At 52.9% G+C, this 22,747-nt stretch overlaps 1 protein-coding gene across 10 annotated transcripts; it reads left to right on the top strand.

Moving 5' to 3' along the window:
• The first annotated feature begins 1,650 nt into the window (after positions 1-1,650).
• On the top strand, positions 1,651-22,707 carry Zbtb17 (zinc finger and BTB domain containing 17). 10 transcript variants are annotated; one of them, XM_087549455.1, is made up of 18 exons: positions 1,651-1,769; positions 4,218-4,303; positions 4,843-5,107; positions 7,969-8,065; positions 17,228-17,434; positions 18,073-18,261; positions 18,787-18,927; positions 19,166-19,288; positions 19,681-19,922; positions 20,006-20,148; positions 20,236-20,536; positions 20,801-20,888; positions 20,973-21,089; positions 21,171-21,291; positions 21,424-21,554; positions 21,824-22,033; positions 22,146-22,235; positions 22,313-22,707. In XM_087549455.1, the coding sequence occupies exons 5-18, from the start codon at positions 17,230-17,232 to the stop codon at positions 22,594-22,596; spliced, it is 2,385 nt and encodes a 794-aa protein (XP_087405581.1). In that variant the 5' UTR covers positions 1,651-1,769; positions 4,218-4,303; positions 4,843-5,107; positions 7,969-8,065; positions 17,228-17,229; the 3' UTR covers positions 22,597-22,707.
• The last annotated feature ends 40 nt before the right edge of the window (positions 22,708-22,747 follow it).

Consider the following 22,747-nt stretch of genomic DNA (forward strand, 5'->3'; position numbering starts at 1 on the left):
TGCATTCACGCCCTGGCCTCTGCCTTCTACCTGTTGAGATATCTTCTCAGGTGTGGTCATGTCCAGACTTTTCCTCTTCAAAGTGACTGTGCCCACGCCCTGTAGGTTTCTGCTGGTTTAACTGGTAAGGGCTCATTCATTTGTTTTAACCTGTTCTATAAGATGTCTCCTCCTTGGTTAGACACAGTGCTGGCTTCAAAGGATGTCCTAGAACCTTCTTCTCTCCTTATAGACCTAGATGAAACTGAAGGGTGTCAGATGGACGGGTCTCATGGAATTAGCAGCCCCTTGCAAAGTTCTGCCCTCAAAGGGAGAAGGGACAGCGTCTACTGACAAGGTGGTGGTATTGGTGGTGGGGATCTCATTGAGTTAGGGACTCGGGACACAACAGATCCATCTGTTCCACTCAGCCATCTCTATTCCCAGTTCCTAAGCATAACTCTTTCCATATCCACCTACCCAGCCACCATGTGAATATGAGCCACACCACAAATCCATAGCGTGCAGAGTCAGAGAGCTGCCTGTTTCCTAACTCCAGTGCTGGGATTAGAGGTGTGCACCACACTCAGCTAAGTCTTTGTTCTTTGAAAGTTTTCAGTGAAATTATAAATTATAAAATTTCGGTGAAATTATCTTCAGTCCTGGCATAATGGATTAAATACAAAAACCACCCCAGCTGCCACCCCTGATCTTCTTAGGTACTTACTGTGTCACTTCCTCAGTGGAAACCGGAGCCTGGGTCCTCAGGCTTAACACTGACCTACATCTTTAGTTCTAAACTAACTTCCAACCTTCGGGACAGGGTCTCTCACTGAAGCCTGAGGTTTTGATAGGATAGGTTGACTGGCCAGTAAATTCCCGAGATTACAGGCATGCACCACTCTTAACTTTTATTATTATTATTATTATTATCATCATCATCATCATCATCATCACCATCATCATTATTCATTTATTTATTTAATGTTTACTTAAATTTTATGAGCATTTTGCCTCCGTGTAAGTATGTGCACCATATGCATGTCTACTTTCTGCAAATACCAGAAGGCATCAGATCTCTTGAAATTGGAGTCACCAATGTGGATTCTGGGAATTGAAGTCAAATCCTCTGCCAGAGCAAAAGTGTTCTTAACCTCTGAGCTATCGCTCCTGCCAGCCCCTGCCTTTTAATGTGGTGTTCAAGATAGAGCTTGGGTTTTCATGCTTGTATAGCATGCAAGCACTTGGACCCCTGAGTCATTTACCCAGTCCAAGTTGCTGGGTTTGATCCCCAGTACTGCAAAAAAAAAAAAAATATTTTCCAAACCATAACGGGAGTCACAAGTAGGTCCACATCACGGCTTTGTCACAAAGATGTGCGGCTAATCCTTTTTGCACCTAAGTTTTCACTCCTTCAAAAGAGAAGAGAAATAACTCGGTTGTATGGTGTGAGGAAGGAGACAACGAACTGTAAAGAGCTTAACACAGCGTCTGGTGCACGGTAAGTGCCGCTGCAGATCTATTTGAAGCGGGAAACCAAGGGTTAAAATGGGTACAATTCCAGAAGTACACTAACGAACTTTTGGCTGGCGAGGCGCATGCGCCGGCCGGCGGCCGCGCACCTCGGACGAGCGCTGCGCCAGCGACGGAAGTCGCAGCCGGGAAGCCAGCGAGGTCCGTTCCGCCCGACTCTAACATGGCGGCGCCCTTTGTCTACTGTGAAGCGCTGCCCCCGGCCTTCTCGCGGCCGTGATGCACCTCCATCTGTGGTGGGGTTCGGGACATGGCAGGTGAGACCGGGACGGCGCTGGCGGCCCGGGAGTCCCGGGAGTCGGGACCGAGGCGGCGGGGGCCGGGGCCGCGGGACGCCCGGACGGTTGTGTGGGGGAGGGGAGGCCCGGGCGGAGGGCGCCGCGGGGCCGGGAGCGGCGGGAGCGGCCGGGAGGGGTGGCCATGCACCCGCGCGGCCGACGGGGCGCGAGTCGCCTCCGGGGCTGGGTGACACCCCGGCTGGTGGCATCTCCGCCCCCGCCGCCGGGCTGTCACCGCCCCCTGACCCCGCGCGCCGGCCGCGGTGGGTGGGCGTGCTGCGGCCGCGCGGGGGCGAAGTGCAGGGCGGCGTGGGGCTGGCGGGGGCGACCGGGATGTGTCTCAGACCGGGAGCCTCACTGACCCCCCGTAACAGACCGTTCATTCATTCACCGATCCATCCCTCCATCCCGCTTCCCTCGCTCTCCGCCCCTGACAGATCTGAGGACAGAGCGAGAGATGCCGGCGGATTGGGTCCCCGAGTGCGACTAGGGTTCTCAGCTCCAAGCGGAGACTCTCTCCACCTAAGTTGCCTCATCTTTAAAAGTAGGGGTTATAATAAAATCAGTCTTCTAAGATGTGCGATGAGTTACGTGATATATTGTCCAGGGCCTAGCATGCTTACAGTTAGAGCGAGAATGCGTGTGGAAAGTCCCTTGATGTTACTGTCATCAACGACATCACCATTCAGAGATCAGACTCACGCGGGAGAGAGAAACAAGCTTTTCAGATGTCACTGCGCTGTAGGAAGGGAGCCTAACTCGGGGACACCTTACACAGTTTAGGTGAATCCAGGGAGTCCCAGTGTCCCGGAAAGCTGAGCCTAAAGGGTCCTTAGGAGGAGTGAGGCAGCGTATCCTTAGGTGAAGGATGCTTGTGAGAATGTTCAAGCTCCTCTTCATCAGAGGTGGGTGGTAAGGTCAGCCGGCTCAGCCTAAGTCTTTAAGAAGTTGCAAACCTAGTTCAGCACTTTTAACTTTTAGGTTAATGGGAGGGCATTTAAGAAGCCGGTTTGTGGACTAGAAAGATCACAGGTTAAGGCAGGTTGAAGGAGTCACAAAGGAATGAGCCTGAAATCAGTTAAGAGATTACTAGATGCTGGGTAGTGGTGGTCCCGGCATTAGAGAGACAGAGACAGGTGAATCTCTGAGTTTGAGGCCAGCTTGAGCTACAGAGAGAGTTCCAGGTCAGCCAGGGCTACACAGAAAAACCCTGTCTCCATAAAACAAACGAGAGAGAGAGAGAGAGAGAGAGAGAGAGAGAGAGAGTGTTAGATATTGTGATTGTTAGACTAATTTAGGTGTAAGGGTGGCCTTGAGTAATTTTAAATTAGTTGCAGAGTGGGCGGGGATAATTTTGGAGGTAGAATTGATAAAACTTGGTGCTAACTTCAGTGAGAAGCCAGAGTCATCAAGTTTGTGCCGTTTCTTCTTCAAACTCTAGAGTGTGTGCAGATCAGAGGACAACTTGATTGCGTTCTCATCTACCATGTTGAGTCAGGGTCTCTGTCCTTCCTGCCGTGTAGTATACTAGGCTAACTTCCTGCTTCCACCTGGTTCTCCCATCTGCCTGGCAGCTCTCCCTGGGAGAGCTGAGGTCACAGATGTGCCCTACTGCATTGTGGGTTCTGGGGAATCGAACTCAGGTTGTCAGCTTGTACAGCAAGCCAAGCACTTTTACCTGCTAAGCCAAGGATTTAGTACTCCCTCTCCCCCAAGACAGGGTTTTTCTGTGTAGCTTGGCTGTCCTCCAACTTGGTTCGTAGACCAGGCTGGCTTTGAACTCACAGAGATCCACCTGCCTTTGTCTCCCAAGTGCTGGGATTAAAAGCGTGCCACTACACCCAGTGGGGAAGATTTAGCTTCAAGTGAGTGGGGAATGAGAAACAGTGAAGCGAAGCCTGAAGTGGTATACGTCTAGAATCCTAGCACTAGGGAGGCTAAGACAGAATTGTGGGTAGCTTACCATCTAGCTGGAGCCGTACTGCAAGTGCCAGGCTAGCCTGAACTGTAGTGTGAGGCCCTGCCTCAAAAGGCCAAAACTCCTCCAAAACCATTGAAGTGAGGTTCTGGCAGTGATCTTATGGCTGGCATCCAGCAGAGGTCATCTGGGTGGGGGGGATTTATTGGGGTGAGTATCCGTCTGGTGGGAAAGTCCATGCTGTGCTGAATGGGGCAGGGCTGTTCCAGAAGGAGCTGAGAGGAGCCTGGGTCCTCCTCATTCTCCCTGCTCCTCAGGCCCAGCTCAGTCTGTTCTACAGCAGGCCGGTAATCATTCATTTACCGTCCATCCGCTGAGGGCTTTTGCCTGGTTCCGTGCTAACCTCTGAACTTGCCTGATTGATGTGTGGAAGGAAGAGCTGACCCTAAAGGCTGAGCGGGCTCCCTCATGGTCTCACTGGGGCTTCTTCTCCGGTATCTTTGATTCAGGTGATGAGCTGGAGGAAGAGAGCCGAGCTGGAGTTCTACAGGCACACTGTCTGAGAAGAGAGCCCCCGGCTTTTTGGAGATCTGAGGTATGTATGTCTGTAACACCGGAGGAAGGAAGTTTGCTTCTAGACACTGTCCACACGTAGCATGGTTCAGATGTCTGTTCAGGACCTTTGTCTTTAAACCTATAATAAAGTCAGTTATGCTGCTGCACTTCTTTGTTACTCTGAATCCAGCACTTGGGGATACAGAGTCAGATGGATCTCTGAGTTCAAGGCCAGCGTGGTTTACAAAGCCAGTCCAGGACAGTCAGAGCTCGTTACATGACTACACTGAGAAACCATGTCTTCAAAAACCAATATATCTATATAGTGTTATTATGAAATTGTTGATAAAAACCTTGCTTTGTTTTTTGACTAGCATCTAAAGGTACTTGCTATGTCGCTCCGGCTCTGTCACTCAGGCTGGCTTTGAACGAACTCAAAGAGATCCTCCTGCCTCTGCTTCCTGAGTTCAGGATTATGGCTTGATCTACTTAGTTATTTTTGCCAGCAAAAACTAAAGTGAATTCTCAGGCATGCTTTTCCCCCTCTTTTCTCTCTCTTCTTTTTTGTCTTTGAGACAGTGTCTCTACCCATGGCTGTCTAGTCCTTCCCGGCTTCACAATCACAGAGGTCTGTTGGTGCTTCCCAGGGGCTGGGATTAAAGGCGTACGTCACCACACTCGGCTTTTATCTTATTTTAATTAGGTGAGATCTAAAATTTTCCTACAGGGCAGAGGTGTGGCTCAGCCATAGTTCTAGCCTGTTGAAGGCCCTGGGTTCAAGTCTCCAGTGCTGCCAGTGAATGAGGAAACTGTTCCAGGAAGCCGCACCAGATTGGTGGCTAAAGTAAGAGCTATTTCTCTCCACCCCTCAGCAGCCTAGGAATACTCCTTCTAGAGCTGGCTGAGCAGGCCACTGTCCCGAGCTGCATCTGGAACAGGATCCTTTGCTTAAGCGCAGGCACCCATCTTAAAGCCCAGACTGGCTCCTTGTGGTTCTGCCATCACATCAAACTCCGTCTCTCAAAGGGAGAGAGAGAGCAGGGCGCCCAGGCTCGCCCGTGCTTCTGGTGCCATGCTAATGTGGTGCTGGAGAAGAGTCAGCCTGAGAGCCTGGTCCCAGCAGGACAGGGTCTGGAGTATGGGGCCGGCCATACCTTCGGGAGAGTCCAGTGAGTGGCTGAGTAGGCCGGTGTGTCCCCAGGCCACTGTGCGAGGGGTAGATTTGTGGTGCTTGGGCTGGAGTGTACAGGCTTGTCTAGGACTGAGGTATGCTCTATGCCCAGCGTGTATCGTGTATTAGGCACTGCCTGGTGCACGGTGCTCAGGGTGATTGGATTACAAAATCAGGGGTTCTTCTAGTCACACACAGTGGAAGAGGGGAACTGCCTGATGTCAGGACTGGGCTAAAGCCATGAAAGTTTAGACTGAATTAATGCTAACTGTCCCTTCAGTTAGGCAGGGACAGTGAGAACTCTGATGTGTGACTCTGTCTAGGGGGCCATTTGTGTCATGGTCAAGACAGTTTCCTATCTGTAAGTAGGGCTAAAAACCTGTCCTCGGGGTGTTTTGAGAACTGTATGGGGGGCTGGGGATTTAGCTCAGTGGTAGAGCGCTTGCCTAGGAAGCGCAAGGCCCTGGGTTCGGTCCCCAGCTCCGGAAAAAAAAGAACCAAAAAAAAAAAAAAAAAAAGAGAACTGTATGGGATCTACAGGGTGTCCTGTGGTTACTTACAGGTGTCTGCTGCCCCCTGCTGCCAGGTGCAGGGTGACTCAATCCTCAAGAGCCAGCCAGGATTGAAGGAGGAAAGCCCAGGCATCAAGGCTGGTTGCTGTCCCTCCCCTGGCAGACACCTCTTAGCTGAGTGGCACCTGGAAAGTTGGGACTGTGCTGTGCCTCTCTGTTTCTCCCAGGAGTCCCCAGCTTTCTAATCAGAGTTGTTAGTCTCTGGACCTTGGAGAACATACCAAACCCTGAAAAGTCTTGCTGGGTCTCTTAAGGAGAGAGTTTTTGGCATAATTCCTTCCATCTGGAAGGTTGTCTTAAACTCCCTTAGCTGGGTGGAGTCCCTCTGATTTTCTGGTGCTTCTAACCCAGAAGCTTGAGGGCAGAGGCAGGCCATTGTGCTGTGAATTTGAGGCCAGCCTGTTTTTCATAGCGAAGGAAGGAGGCAGATGGGGTTAGAAGTGAGGAATACTCCTCCTGTCTGCACAGTCCCGAGACCTGAGGCTCCGTCGGAAGGTTGGAGCTGAGGCTGGTCAGGTGCCTCATTGTCACAGCAAACCTGAAGGATCTGGCAGTGGGGTTGGCCCCCGACACCCATGCCCATCCACTCTCACAGTCACTCTCCTGCCCCTCGTGGAAGACTCTCACAGATGCCACATGCCACCCAGCTCAGAGGCCAGAGCTTGAAGAGGGCAGCAGGCCTGTGTCTCAGCCGGGGCTGACGGCCTCAGGACGCTCCAGCTTGCTGAGCCAGCTGCCCTTCATGCTTCCGAACACTACTTAGTTCTGGGGCTGGGAGCTGCTGATGGAGCTCCATGGCCAGTTTTATACACTTTAAAACTCAGTAGAGTACTGTTTTCTTCAACTCACTTTTTGGTTTGTTTTTAAGTCAGGGTAGCTCAGTAGCCCAAGTTTGCCCCAGACTGTAGCTCAGGCTGGCCCCAAAGGATGGTACTCCTCCTCCTGTCTTCCTAGTGGTAAGGGTGTCCACGTTGCTGCTGGACTGTGGTATGGCACGGTTGTACTTGCCTCTCTAAGATTACACTTTCTGACTTGCACTTTCCTGATTCTTAGAAATGCAGGAAGAGCCACGCTTACTTACACTGGAGGATCAGTCTCCTTCCAGTCTTTCTGAAACATCTGTTTACATCTTGTGTCCACTGTTCTTTTTATTTCAATTTATTTATTATATATAAGTAACTGTAGCTGTCTTCAGACACACCAGAAGAGGGCATCAGATCCCACGACAGATGGTTGTGAGCCACCATGTGGTTGCTGGGAATTGAACTCAGGACCTCTGGAAGAGCAGTCAGTGCTCCTAACCACTGAGCCATCTCTCCAGCCCGTGTCCACTGTTCTATTTGCTTGTCTTTTTAAAAAGTTTCTAAACTTCCCCGATGTGTGTGTGTGTGTGTGTGTGTGTGTGTGTGTGTGTGTGTGTGTGTGAAAGTGGATACATGCATGCCACAGAGCGTGTGATATTTAGAGGACAGCATTATGGAGCTGGTTTTCTCCTTTGACCCTTCCATGGCCTCTCCTTTGTTTGAACTCCGGTCCTCAGGGTGAGCTATCTTGCCAGGCAGTTTGGTTTCTTGATGTGTTTTGTGGACCCTAACCCACTCTCGACCCAGTTGACAGGCACTGCTCCTGGGCCACAGAGCCCATCTGTGGATATTGTGTTGTTTATCTTGGACACTGACCCTTTGCTATTTGACGTGGAACTGCATGGTTTTTGGCCTTTTCCTTTGGGATGCATGCCCTCCCTCCATGATAAAAGACCTTCTTTGTTTCTTTAGTTTTTAAGTTTCATGGATGCAGGTTCTGCCAGCATCTATATCTGTACCACGTGCATGCCTGGTGCCCACAGAGGTCAAGGCCATCAGACCCTGGAACTGGAGTTCCAGGTGGTTGTGGACCACCGTGTGGGTGCTGGGAATTGAACTTGGGTCCTCTGCATTCCAGCCACCGAGATTCTATCCACAGATTCTATCCTCGGAGCCATCTCTCCAACTGGAAAAGAAAGCCTCAGTTTCCATGTAACTTCTCAGTCCTTTCTTTGGTGCTCGCACTTTCTGCTTAGGTAAGAGAACTTCCTTTTTTTTTTTTCTTTTTCTTTTTTTCAGAGTTGGGGACCGAACCCAGGGCCTTGCGCTTGCTAGGCAAGCGCTCTACCACTGAGCTAAATCCCCAACCCCATAAGAGAACTTCCTAATGGGTGTGGTGCCTTCTGTAATCTCAGCCCTGAATACTGGGAAGCCGAGGAGAGATCCTCCAGACCCACCTGCGACCTGGGCCAGGCGAGGGTAGGATTGGCTCCTCTCTTTTTAGTCTTTAAAGCTGTTCCTCGTCTGCCGAGTTTTGTTCTCAGGTATTCAGTACTTTCTTTTGAACATACCACTTTACTTTTAGTCTATTCATGGGGCCTATCCCTTCCTTCTTTCCTTCCTTTTTTCCTTTTTTTTTGAGGCAGGATTTCTTTGTTTAGCCCTGGCTATGAGTTTGGAGATTAGAGAGATCCCCCTGCCTCTGCCTCCCGACTGCTGGGATCAAAGGTGTGCATGGGCCACCACTGCCTGGCTCAGTTGTCTTTCTGGCCTCTGCCTCACAAATACAGGGGCCCCAGGTGTGCACCTCATCCCTGGCTGCCTTTGCTTTGTAATTGTTTTTTATTTAATTTTACGTGTGTGGTGGTTCCCCTGCATATGTGTCTGGGCACCATGTGTGTTCAGTGTCTATAGAGGTCAGAGGGCATTGGAGTTAAAGTTACAGTGGTGGTAGGCTGGCAGAGGGATGCCGATTACTGAACCTGGGTGGGTATGCTACAAGAGGGTAAGTGGTGGTGAGCTCCCCGTTGCCTCTCCAGGCCCTGGCTTCTTGTTGTATTTCTTTTTTTTTTTTTTTTTTGGTTCTTTTTTTGGAGCTGGGGACCGAACCCAGGGCCTTGCGCTTCCTAAGCAAGCGCTCTACCACTGAGCTAAATCCCCAACCCCTTCTTGTTGTATTTCTGAGGCAGGATTTCTTTGCATAGCCCTGGCTGTCCTTGAACTCACTCTGTAGTAGGCAGGTGTCCAGGGAGCTGCTTGCCTCCCAAGTACTGGGATTAAAGGCATCACCACTCTGGCTTCTGGATTTTGGTTTTTGAGGCAGGATTTTGCTGCAGAGACCAGACTGTCCTTGAACTCTACTCCTGCCTCAGTGTGCCAAGCATTGGCATGGCACGTGTACGTCACCACGGCCTGGAACTGTTGTTAATCCTAAGACAATATAAAGTTAAAACAGTCTGCTGAGTGCCAGCACCTCATTCTGTCCCTCCCACTCTGCCCTCCACTCCCTCCCTTTTTTCCTAGCTAGTCCTTACGTTCATGCCCCTCTCCCCTCCCCTCTTTTAACCCAGTGAGTTTAATTAAGGTTGCTTAGAGAAACATGGGTGAGGGGTTATTTACAGGAGCACGGACCCTTCTTTCCTTCCCCTAGGAACCCTAGTGTCTTAGGATCTTCAGAGGGACAGCCTCACCCTCCTCAGGCTCATACATCCCTTCTGGGTCAGTGTCCCCCCCCCCCCCCCCCCCCCCCCCCGTGATGTCCCTTGAGGTTTGGAAGGTGGTACAGGTGCCCCAATTATGGCTGACTGACTTTTCTCACTTGGACAAATTCTGAGTTGCTGGTTGCTGCTGCCCACTTCCAAAGAAACTTTTCTGATGGCAGCAATGATCTCCGAGCACTGACAAGTATTTAGAAGGGGATTTCATGGCCACGTCTAATACACTTAGTAAGGCAGCAACAACAGCTTCTCTCCAACCTCTCCAGCCACAAACTTCTGATTTACAGTACCAAACATGAATTCCCTTCTGGGAAGCATCCCAAGTCATTCAGGAAGCTTTTGGTTACCCCATCACAGACTCGACACCGTCATGGCAGTGGGCTCTTCTCGTTGCTCAGTGAGTGGTGTATTCCGTAGGGATGTGCTGAGCATGGCTGACACTGACTGTTCTGCCCCAGTAGTCTCCTAGCACCTTCTGACACCATGAGGGCTAGCCGGCAGGGAGGAGGCTTCTGTCTCACAGCCAGCTTGATTTCCTATCCTGCAGACCAAGCGTGTGGGGGAGGGGCGGGGCGGAGGGGGAATACCATTCAGCTCTAGTCTTCTTTCTCTGTGGATGGCCATGCTGTGTTTTTTTCTCAGTGAAGCCTCTTTGCTTGTGCAAGTCATGTGATTTTAGAAAGGAGGTGGTGGCACTGCTGTGAAGTCTGAAGCACTGAAGCCTGCCTGGTGTTGCATCTGGTAGAAGTGACCCCCTGGGTAGTGGGCTTCCCCTGGTCTCCGGGTCTGTCGCTGCTCCAGCATGGTTTTAAGTATCGTAGTATCATGATGCTGGAGCCCAACAGCAGCTCTAGGAAGTAGAAGCCTCCACTGTTATCCTGATTTACAGAAAGGAACAGAGGTTAGCGATGTGTGTACTTTGAGGGTTAGCCGGATGTGAACTGCTGCCCAAGGACCAGCTCTTTAATTACAAGCCCTGAGCTGTGACTCCAGCAATGGCAGATTCCTTTCACAATATCAGGGTTTCACCTGTGCCTGACACTGTGCGTCTACTGCGCTAGGGGATCCTCTTCAGGGATTTCTGCTCCCAGAATCTTTCTGAGTAACACATTCTTTGTAAAAAATTTTGTAATTTTTCCATTTCCCATATGAAATGCATCTTTTTTTTCTGTTGAGACGTTTTTAGTCACCAGGTCTTATAGAAAGTAGGAAATGGTTTTTGGTGTTATTTTGACACAGAGCCTCACAGGATAGCTCAGGGTGGCCTTGCACTAGCAGCAATCTTCTGTACTGTGCCTCATGATGCTCAGATTTTAGAGGTGTATTCTACACCAGCCTTGTGGTTCCAGCCCCGAGAAGTGGTACACACCCTTATGATGGGAAAGTTCTCTGACTGAGCAAATGACCGGCCCAGGACACCCTCTTCCTCTTTAATTTTTAAGGGTATTATCAGTGGTAACACAGAAAGGGTTCGGGCAACAACCGTTCCCATGAACGTGCCTTTACTGTTTTTTTTTTTTTTTTCCCTCATGTGCCCTGCAGGATGTGGGTGTCTCTGCAGAGTGCGATTCAGTCACACTGTGACTCAGCATTGAAGTCCTCGGGCCTGTGCTGAGTTCAGGCCTTGAGCCCCTCGACACCCTGTTCTGTGGTGTTGAGCCAGACAGAGACTGAGCAGTCCAGTTGACAGGGGCTATTAACAGTTTCTCAGGTTCCAGCGGTTCAGTTGAGAATTTAGTTTTGTCATGTCAGCTTTCTTTATAAGGCAGGGCCTCTTGTAGCCCAGGCTTGCCTCAGACTCTGTAGCTGAGGATTTTGGGTGTGTACTGACACTCGGGGTTTGTACATTGCTGGGGATTGAACCCAGAGCTTTGTGTATGCTACAGAAGCACGCTGCCGGCCGGCCGAGACATCTCCAGTCACCAGTTGGCGAGCCTCTGACCTGCTGGCTGTTCTTGGCCTATGGAGGATAAGCTGCCCCAGTTTGGCTGTCATGGCCCAGTCTGTCCCTCCACATTCATGTCCTGCCACTCTCCCCTTGTTCTTTCCTAAAAAAAAAAAAAATACATTCATGTGTTTATTTTGTGTGTGTATGTGTGTGTGCGTGTACAGGTGGGGTTCAGAGGATAATTGTCAGGAGTTGGTTCTGTCCTGCCATGTGAATTGTGGAGGTGAAACTCAGGTCATCAGGCTGGTAGAAGTCCGCTTAGCCCCCAAGCCATACGCTGACCTGTTTTATTCACTGTCTCCTCCTTTAGTGCTGTCTCCTTGTCTGTAGCTGGTCTGAAGAGTCTGTGATTTCCCACAGGCTCTTGTTTCTCCTCTTCTCAGGGAATGGTGTCACCATGCCAGCCTCTCATGATAGAACTTGTGTGCCCTCCTCTGCTCCCCCTAACCACTTCTCCCCTTTACAGCCCACTTCTGCTGCAACAGCTAATTATGCCAGCTCCAGCATATGCTGTTGTTTGTTTTTTTGAGACAGGGTTTCTCTGTGTAGCCCTGATTGTCCTGTAGATCCGTCTGTAGACCAGGATGGCCTTGAACTCAGAACTCAAGAGATAGCCCTACCTCTGCCTCCCGAGTGCTAGGATTAAAGACGTGTGCCATTACCCTCCGACCCAACATATGCTCTTAATTGGAGCACTGCTGCCTCCGGGAGCACTGAGTCTATGACCCTCTCTGCAGTGGCTGCTGGTCTTCCTGCTTTCCTGCTGTCCTGTAGCTGCTGACTTTCAGAGTATTGCAATTCTGTCTTCAATTCTCCCAAGGCTTTTTTAAAAAGTGTGTTTAAAAGAATCGTGGGTGTAGCTTAATGGGTAAAATGCTCACCGTGCACAAAGCTTTGAAAGAAAGGGCATTGCCATCTGCCTGTGACTCTGGAGTGGGTCCTGGGTCCTGGGTTTGAAGTGACACAGCTTCCTCCTACACCTTCTTCCAGGTCTTTGTTTACATTCTCCCTCCTCAGAGAGGCCCTTCCCATTCCCTCTGACTATCAGATAGTTCTACCTGACTCTGCACAGCACTTGATAGCCATGTTACATGTGGTATTGGTAGTTAACCTTCTTCCTTGGGAGACTCAAAGCCATAGTGCTTCCCCTCAGGTGCATACAGAGAGGAGCATGGAGCCTCCTGCTCATTTCTCTGTGCCTCTGAGCTGCTGGGTGACCGGGTGTCATAACTACAGGCGTTAGGGAGCTGATCTGCCCTACGGATCTTTCCCCATCCAGGTTGGTGGAATTGTTTCTCAAATGCTTATCTTGCTCTGAGTGTGCCCTGCGTTGCTGTAATAGCACATGGGGCAGTCTATATCAGGATGCTGGTTTCTGTTTGTGAGATGGGAAGACTAGGAGGCCAAGGCCATCCTTGGCTCTATCACAAGTTCAAAGATAGCTTGAACTTCTATATTTTTGATTGTGAGCCTAGCCTTTAACGGGTGAGCCATCTCTCCAAGCCCCAGCCTGAACTCATGTGACGGTGTCTCAAGAAGTAAAAGTGAACAGAAGGGGCCAGCACCTGCTCTGGACCTTCCTTTGCTCTTCTCGATGGCTGTGAGGGTGAGTGAGAACCTCAGTAGGCAGCCTGCCCTGCTGGCCCACAGCTGCAGCCCCAGCACCCAGGAGGTGAGGAGGAGGGCTGTGAGTTCGAGGTCAGTCTGTGCTGCACAGTGAGTCCAAGGCTGGTCTGTGTTGCCTCAAGGAAGAAAAGGAATTTGCTTGTTCTAATTATAGAAAACACTGTGGATTCAGGACTGGTGAACCTACATTAGGTCAAGGTAGCACTGCCAGTAGAGGGTGAAGTGTCAGACACTGGAGTTCCAAGCAGGCCTGGATGTTTTTATAAAGATCTGTGTTTACAAGAGGAGACTGGGAGCAGCTCAGGGGCCAGACACTTGTCACCCTGGGTTTGACCCTAGCATTTGCTGAAGGATTATCTTTCTAGATAGATCGTGCGTGCGTGCGTGCGTGCGTGCGTGCGTGCGTGTGTGTGTGCATGCGTGTGTGCATGCGTGCGCATGTATATAATGAGAAAATAACAATGGAGGAAACAGTCTCCATACAAGGCGAGCATTGCTGGGCCAGGAGCACTGTGGTAGCAGGCCGGAGTGCTGATAGTTATTTCTCTGCCAGGTTATACATGAAGAGACAAGTTGGTAATGGGGTTGGGTGCATAGCTTTCAATCTCCCAGGGATGGCCTTTATGAACTTCTATTTCCTTGGCCTGAGTGTATATATGTCTGTTGAGCCACTTGTCTTTCGGGATCAGGAAAGGTGAGCTCTTTTTGGTGACCTCTCTGTGGAAGCTGGAACTAGCCAGCCCACTGGGGAGCCATGAAGCAGGTGTGTGCACAAGGGAGGTTGCTTTCTGTGCCGTGATGGGGCCCAACCCCTCATGCTAGTCAGGGCTTGCCAGTGACTTGGCTCCTGTTTCCGTGTTTGACAGGCCGTGTGGCTTTGGGAGGGAGCAATGCAGCTCCGTCTCCCTGGTGCTTCAGGCAGGCATTGGCTCAGGTTAACAGTACAGGCAGGCTGTAAAGTGCTCTGTTTAGCATGCCCTCCTTTGCCTCAGCACCACCGCTGGGATTGTGTTGTAGGCATTTTCCAGATTGTGTTTAGAAGGGATGGTGGGTTATGGGTAAGTCTAGTCACCCAGAGTGCCCAAGTAAAAGGATGTAGGGATGTGTGATACAGGGCCTTATAAAGAGTCACTTAGAATATATCTCTCTGCTTCCTGCTAACACATGGCTGTTGGGTGCTAAGGGCACCCCCCTCCTCCCTACCTCCCATTTGAGTTGGTGTGATTAATCTTGTAAAGAATGTGTGAGCCTGGGGTTGGGGATTTAGCTCAGTGGTAGAGCGCTTGCCTAGCAAGCACAAGGCCTGGGTGCAAGGCCTGGGTTCGGTCCCCAGCTCCGGGGGGAAAAAAAAAAAAAGAATGTTTGAGCCCTTGCTCCACTGGAGATGCCCTGGCCCCTTGGCAGCCAGGGGCAGACCCTGGATTCAGGTCTGGAGGAATTCTTCCTGGTCCTTGTATCTCTGAGGCAGCAACAGGAAAGCTGTGGCTGAAAGTGCAGGTGAGCATGGCGTGCTGTTTTGGCTGCCCAACCCACTAGATGCCATTTCTTCATTGTCGGAGGAACTTGTCAGGTTGAGCAGAGTGGATCTTAACCCCAAAACAGTTGAACTGAGGAGTGTGTATGTCCAGCTCTCATGGGTTCCACCCATATGTTCCTTTGTCACTGAGCCCCATGGCCCTCCCCTCCCCCAGGGTCTTGGGAGGCTGAGCTGAGAGGGAGGTTCTTTGCATGGGCCTTGTGCCGTGACTGGCACTTATGCTGTTTTTTGTTTGTTTTATTTAAAACCTTAGACTTGCTGCGTGTGATGGCAAATGCCTTTAATCTAGCAGCACTTGGGAGGCAGAGGCAGGCAGGCCTCTGAGCTCTAAGCTAGTCAGGGCTATACAGTGAGACCCTGTCTCAATAAAAAGAAAAAGAAGAAAGAAATCCAGATGCCCACGAATGGAGCCCATGGTGGTCCAGGAAGGAGACGGTCATACAGGCGCCTCACAGGGCTCTAAGATGCCTCTGAGGGTTCCACTTACTGCGTTGGGGTGCTTTGCTACAAAGTGAGGGCTGCAAAACACAGGGAAAGAATGAAGACAGGGTCATGGTGGATCAGGAAAGAGGTGAGCATCCTGGACAAAGGAAGGAGGCTGGGGCTCCACCAAGACCCTCAGGTTCCGTGCCTGCACTAGTCAGTCACTCAGGACCTCGTAAACTATATGCAGGATGTTGGCTTCCTGTCTGCACTCAGGAAGTGGCTCGCTGGCTGTGGAGCCCACAGCTTCTCCATCTCTGAAGACATCACTGGGACCACTCTGCCGTGGGCTGTCCTCATCTGCTCTGTGCCTTGGCTGTGCTCCTGGGTGTTTAACCCCAGGCCTGGGCCTGCGTCTCAGTGCCTTATACTCTGAACAACAACTTTTGAGATTCTCCCTCTCATCCTTCCAGAGTTTGCTCTTTGTGGAGTTAGAGCAGTGGTTCTTGCCCTGTGGATCATGAAGTCTTTAAGGCCTGATGACTCTGACAGGGGCCACCTAAAACAATTTGAAAACAGATATTGGCATTAGGAGTCATAACAGCAAGACAATTACAGTTACGGAGAAGTAGTGACGGCCATAATGTGATTATAGTCAGGGTTAGCACAGCAGGAAGAGCTGTATTAAAGAGGTGCAGCCTCAGCACGGTGGAGAGCCACTGGCTTAGAGAAGGTGCCCAGTGGCTTTGCTGGGGATGTCCTGTGCCTACCTCTTGCTTCAGGCTGCCTCTTAGCTATAGATGGTGGCACTGCCAGGCCCAAAAACAATGTCCCTGCTTGGACCTGGTCTCCAGTCTAAACTTGCAGTTGTCCTGATATCACTGCTGCGCTCCCCATTAGAGGCTTCCCCTTAGAACAGCACGTACATCTCCCCATGTTTTCTTGCTGTGTGAGACAGTGACTCAGCCTGGCTTGGAACTTATCATCCTCCTGCATCAGCTTCCTGAGTGTTGAGATTGCAGGCACAGAAGTTTCTAGAAACCACATGAAAGTAACTGCCTGAACTAGTGTGAGGGGCATGACTTCTGTGCTCTCCTCAGATGGTCACTGCAGCTCCAGGCTGCAGGCCAGTGACAGCCTGGGATGGTGACGTCAGGAGCAGCCAGTACTGCTGCACCGGGGCACAGTGCCCAGGTCACTTTCCTGCTTCGGGGGGCAGCCTGGCTGTGGAGTGTCTGGCTGTTACTGGGTTTGGAGCCAACACCTGCTCTACGCACTTGGCCTCATATACTGCCAGGTTTTATTTTGAAATGTTGGGAAACAAGTTTTTTCTGTAAAGAAAAACCATTGCTTCCCTAAAAGATTGCCGATCTTGAGAAGATTCTGCAGTGGGGCTGGGCTGCTTGAGTATTTTATCTCATTTCTCTGTCTGTATGGTTCATGACTGAGGACCTACCCAGGCCATCTCTGAGCCCTTGGGACAGCCATGGGATTTCCCAGCATTAAGGGAGGCCCTTATCCCTGCAGCCGACCAGGCCGCTCATGGGTCAGGGTGGGAGACTCACCACTCAGATGTGCGGAGGCAGCAGACTTTACCCACTTCAGGTCGCGCCTTGCACCTGAGAGGGAGGGCGGAGCTGAGCAAGGGTGGGTGGGAAAGGCCTGGAGGGAGAGACAGCAGGATCCCCACCTAAAGAACCCAGCCACTGTGTGCGCAGGGACCTGCCCAGGGCCTGTGGGAGCCGTGACGATGGAAGAGCCGCCCCGCACTTAGCGCCTTTTATTCTGACAGTGTGTGTTCTTGGATAACCATGGTCAGTTGTTCTGTGAGACAGACAGCACAACTTATTGACTTCATTTGTTTGCTGTCTTGACTCCTTAGCCTATTACCTAGTGTGTATTCTGCTGTGGGGGCAAGATATGGGGCTGTCCTGATGCTTTGTGCTATAGGGAACTTGCCTTGTTGAGTAAGCTTTGGGAGGGACTGAGCTGCCTTGGCTTGCAGTAAGTGTCTGGTGTCATCTGCCCTTCTGTGGTAGAAATGCCTCTCCAGTGTTTAATTCTCTCTGTCTCCTCTGGGAGCCTTACCTGGGCTTGCTTGGCAGTCGGCAGTGAGTTGGGCTGGCGTCCTTTCGTGGTGCTGACAGAAGGCTCTGGCTTTCTGCAGCCATGGACTTCCCCCAGCACAGCCAGCGTGTCTTGGAGCAGCTGAACCAGCAGCGGCAAATGGGCCTCCTCTGTGACTGCACCTTTGTGGTGGACGGCGTTGACTTCAAAGCTCACAAGGCGGTGCTGGCAGCCTGCAGCGAGTACTTCAAGATGCTCTTTGTGGACCAGAAGGATGTGGTGCACCTGGACATCAGTAATGCGGCAGGTACCCTGTTGGGGCCAGGGCCTCATCATGCAAGGCCCTTCCAGGCCAGTGCTAGCAGGCCATGTCCCACCTGAGTTTGAGCTCTGACCCTGTAGGTACCAAGTTTCTCCCACCCACTTTTCAGAACCTCTTCTGACTAGACATGGAGTGGACGAGGGGCGGGGGTGGAGGGACAGATTCACCGTATGCTAGGGCACAGAGAGAGTAGGACCAGCCTTGTTAGCAGGGACAGAGCAAGGCAGGCCCTAGACCTTCCTGATTCCTCTCTGTGGCCGTGTCAGTCCTGGAGGTGACAGCCAGGCTACATAAAGAATGAGGAGTTAACTGGGGCACAGGCTTGAGATGGGTCTGGAATTGAGGAAGGACGAACCAGCCCTCTCACCTGTTTCTGAGATGGTCGGGTAAGGATAGTTTCCCATTCTATAGATGTGAAACAGACACATAAGGGTCAGATGGCTGAGGGTTTGGTAGACCAGGTGACAAGGTCCGAAGACCACATTGTCAGAAGTGGGGAGGACCCAGTCCTCCTGTGTATCTTTGTAGAAGCTCTCCCCAACCCAGCAGACAGGTGGTGAAAATCTGATTTCACACCAGCAGGCCCTGGAGTGGGTCTGTGACAGCTGTCCTGTCCTTGACAGGCCTGGGGCAGGTGCTGGAGTTCATGTACACTGCTAAACTGCACCTTAGCCCTGAGAACGTGGATGATGTTCTGGCTGTGGCCAGCTTCCTCCAGATGCAGGACATTATCACAGCCTGCCACACCCTGAAGTCCCTCGCTGAGCCCACCAGCACCACTGGGGAGAGTGCAGACGCCTCGGCCGAGGAAGGTGAGGTCATTGGCAGGCCGTTCCTGAAAATGGCTTCTGGAGCCCCTGCCTCAGTCTGGCTCATCTCACTGGGTCTCAGATTCCTCATATACCTTGCCTTCGTTGTGGGGGTGTTGGTAAGGCATGGCTAGCACTTCTGGAAAGGGTCCCCCATGCCCGCCCCTTTCTAATTTTGGGCAGCAGAGGGCAGGAGTCACACATGGGCACTCGATGCCCAGAGTCTTTTGTGGCTGCCCTTTCAGAAGCTCTCTTGGTGTCCTTAGGTGTCCTCAGAAGCCCATAGAATCCTATCATGGGTCAGGTCAAGGGTCATCTCCCCTGCTGAGCACCAGCCCACGCCCAGTGTCTACTGCCGTCTTGTGCTGTGGAGGCTGCAGGGCTGTGAAATGAGTGTTGTGGGCTGAGGCGTCCCCTGAACAAACTAGTGAAGTACCTAGAAGTCCTGAGGGGGACTCAGAAGCCACCTCACCCTTCTGGCGGGTTGACACTTGATGAAAAAACAAGTCTGTTGTGTTCTGTCTCCAGGAGGAGACAAGCGAGCCAAAGAAGAGAAGGCTGCCGCCACCGTGCTGAGCAGGCTGGACCAAGCAAGAAGCAGTTCATCCGCAGGCCCAGGCAGAGAGCTCAAAGAGGAGTGGGGTGGTCAGGCAGAGAGTGCATCCAGGGGTGAGTTGTGACGGGCTGGCTGCCTGAAAGGCGGGGCGGTGGTTCTGCCCATCACCTGTGCAGCCTGGGCCCCAGGACAGTAAAGGCCTGTGGCTGGGAGGTGGGTGGCAGCGCTCTTGGTAAGTTTCTGGCTTGTGTCTAGCTCAGACAGCTTGTTCTGCAGGGTTTGTTCCAGCCATGGAAGAGACCCATTTGACCTCTGCACAGAGTCCCAATCCAGCCTCCCATCCCTCCTCAGGCGCAGAACAGACGGAGAAGGCCGACGCGCCCCGGGAGCCTCCACCTGTGGAGCTCAAGCCGGACCCCACGAGCAGCATGGCTGCTGCAGAAGCGGAAGCCTTATCAGAGAGCTCAGAGCAAGGTGCCCCTCCCCCAGCCAGGGGCTCCTCTCCACAGCCTCCTGGGTCACATCTGTCTCTGTTCTGCCTGGACCCGACCTCACATCATCTTTTCTCTCTTGGCTCTTGAGCTGTCCCCATGCGTGTTCCCATCCCCGTCCCCGCCTCGTTTCCCGCCATTAGTCTGGAAGATCCTGACACAGCCCTAGAGCTTCCTGCTCGGCCCTGGGCTGGACATGTGCTGTGCCATGCTGTCCAGAGTACTTGGTTTGCTGAAAATGCCCACACGCACGTGCCCAGAATGGTGCATTTTCTGAGTCGCTAATACCTGTGTTACAGATCCTGAAGGCACTGTCACCTACAGAAGTTGGGGGGACTTCGACCACATCCTCAGTTCCTGCTCTTTTCTGTGCAGAAATGGAAGTGGAACCAGCCAGCAAAGGAGAAGAGGGCCAAGAGGAAGAGGGCCCAGGGCCTGCCACGGTCAAGGAAGAGGGCGTTCACCTGGAGAACGGGGAGCCTCCTGAGGAGAATGAAGAGTCTGCGGGCACAGACTCTGGGCACGAGCTTGGCATGGAGGGCCAGAACCTGCGCTCGGGCACCTACGGGGACCGCACTGAGTCCAAGGCTTATGGCTCCATCATCCACAAGTGCGAGGTGCGGGGGCCGTGGGCGGTGCCAGCCCTGTGCCTCCGGGGTCTCTGCAGCCCCTTACGCACTTCTTCCTGCTGCGCCTGCAGGACTGCGGGAAGGAGTTCACGCACACAGGGAACTTCAAACGGCACATCCGCATCCACACGGGTGAGAAGCCATTCTCCTGTCGGGAGTGCAGCAAGGCTTTCTCGGACCCCGCAGCCTGCAAGGCTCACGAGAAGACACACAGGTACCCACCCTGCGTCCCCGAGACTGGGCACCTGTTGGGAACCCTGCGAGCACCCCTTCCTATGGCCTAGCACCTTCTGACCCACAGCCCGTTGAAACCCTATGGGTGCGAGGAGTGCGGCAAGAGCTACAGGCTCATCAGCCTGCTGAACCTGCACAAGAAGAGGCACTCGGGGGAGGCGCGCTACCGCTGCGGGGACTGCGGCAAGCTCTTCACCACTTCCGGCAACCTCAAGCGCCACCAGCTGGTACACAGTGGCCAGAAACCCTACCAGTGCGACTACTGTGGCCGTTCATTCTCCGACCCCACGTCCAAGATGCGCCACCTGGAGACCCATGACACTGACAAGGAGCACAAGTGCCCTCACTGTGACAAGAAGTTCAACCAGGTGTGCGCCCTCCTGAGCCGGCAGCGCAGGCTCCTCATAGCGCCCCAGGGTCGGTACACAGCAGCCACTGTGTAGGACAGGCACCCTCGGATGGTACTCTGGAGGGCTGTGGTTGGTTTCCCGTCTAGGGCTGGAACCTGAGCTTCCTTCAAAGATGGAGCTCTGCCCCTTGGAGAAACCAGGAAGCCCAGTATTCCCTGGCCTACGGGGTTGGGGAGAAGCCAGGTTCCAAGGGGACCCTTCTGAGCCCCTGTCTGGGTGCAGGTGGGGAACCTGAAGGCCCACTTGAAGATCCACATTGCTGACGGCCCTCTCAAGTGCCGGGAGTGCGGGAAGCAATTCACCACCTCAGGTAGGCCCAGCGCCCCTGGTTCCCCAGGCCTTGCCCCGAGGCCCTCCCAGTGAAGCACGCTAGTCTTGCCTTTCATCTCCGAAGGGAACCTCAAGCGGCACCTGCGGATCCACAGCGGGGAGAAGCCGTATGTATGCACCCACTGTCAGCGGCAGTTTGCTGACCCAGGCGCGCTGCAGCGGCACGTACGGATCCACACGGGTGGGTGAGGAGGCCCTGTGTGGGCTGTGGAAGGGGCACAGGGAGCCGAGCGGGTCCTAGTGCGGTGTGCCTCTGCCCCAGGTGAGAAGCCGTGTCAGTGCGTGATATGTGGCAAGGCCTTCACCCAAGCCAGCTCCCTCATCGCCCACGTACGCCAGCACACGGGGGAGAAGCCCTATGTCTGTGAACGCTGTGGCAAGAGGTAGTAGCCTGCCCCCACCCCAGGGAGCATGAGGCCAAATCTCAGTCTGTGTCCCAGAGTGGTGGGGACCCTCAAATCCCTCCACACTGAAGCTCCCGTGGGTCACCACGAGCCTTATTTGTGGCCTTGTAGATTTGTCCAGTCAAGCCAGTTGGCCAATCACATTCGTCACCATGACAACATCCGCCCACACAAGTGCAGCGTGTGTAGCAAGGCCTTCGTGAATGTGGGGGACCTGTCCAAGCACATTATCATCCACACTGGTGAGCGCACACTGCCCACCTGAGTGCTCCTTCCCAGCCCATTCTGGAGGACCAGGGGTGGGGGGGTGGGGGTTGGAGGTAGCCTTGCTTAACAGGTAGCCTTGAGGTACAAATGACTCCACCTGCCTTCCAGGAGGGGGGTGCGGTGCGTTCACCCCGGTGGCTGCCTCAGAGTTTCTTTCTAGGAAAGCTGGGTGCTGGGAGGCTGGGAGGCAGCAGGATAGAGGGAGGCCTGCAGGCCGCAGGATGGTAACTTGCCTCCCCGCCAGGAGAGAAGCCTTACTTATGTGACAAGTGTGGCCGTGGTTTCAACCGGGTAGACAACCTGCGTTCTCACGTAAAGACCGTGCATCAGGGCAAGGCGGGCATCAAGATCCTGGAGCCAGAAGAGGGTGGTGAGGTCAGCGTGGTCACTGTGGACGACATGGTCACACTGGCCACTGAGGCACTGGCAGCGACAGCGGTCACTCAGCTCACAGGTGTGCACTGTGGGCAGGGCGGCAGAGGGCAGCTACAGAAGCTTGCCTCGGTGGCAGCAATGGGGTAGGTCCCTGTGGCTTGTGCCTCAGGCCCTGCTGACTCTGCCCACAGTGGTACCAGTCGGGGCCGCAGTGACAGCTGATGAGACGGAGGTTCTCAAAGCTGAGATCAGCAAAGCTGTCAAGCAAGTGCAGGAAGAAGGTGAGAGGGGCAGTCTGGGGCATGAAGGCCAGTGGACCCCAGGTCCTTCCTGTCCTGACCACAGCCCACCTCCACAGATCCCAACACCCACATCCTGTATGCGTGTGATTCCTGTGGGGACAAGTTCCTGGATGCCAATAGCCTGGCCCAGCACGTTCGGATCCACACAGCACAGGCACTGGTCATGTTCCAGACGGATGCGGACTTCTACCAGCAGTACGGGCCAGGTGGCGCGTGGCCAGCCGGGCAGATGCTGCAGGCTGGAGAGCTGGTCTTCCGTCCTAGGGATGGGACTGAGGGCCAGCCCACACTGGCAGAAACTCCACCCACAGCTCCTGATTGCCTACCACCTGCCGAGTAAGCAGGTGGCCCTCTGACTGTTTATTTAAGGATGGGTGGCACCCCAGGACTCGAATTCCGGTGCTCCTGCCCCATTCCCTAGAGAGAATAAATTTGATTATTTTCTAATGTCGCCTGTGGTCCCTATGTCACCAGTGGGGAGTTGGGGGTGG

Source organism: Rattus norvegicus, chromosome 5 (genome assembly GCF_021556685.1).
Source record: "Rattus norvegicus strain SHRSP/BbbUtx chromosome 5, alternate assembly SHRSP_T2T, whole genome shotgun sequence".
NCBI classification, from domain to species: Eukaryota; Metazoa; Chordata; class Mammalia; order Rodentia; family Muridae; genus Rattus; species Rattus norvegicus.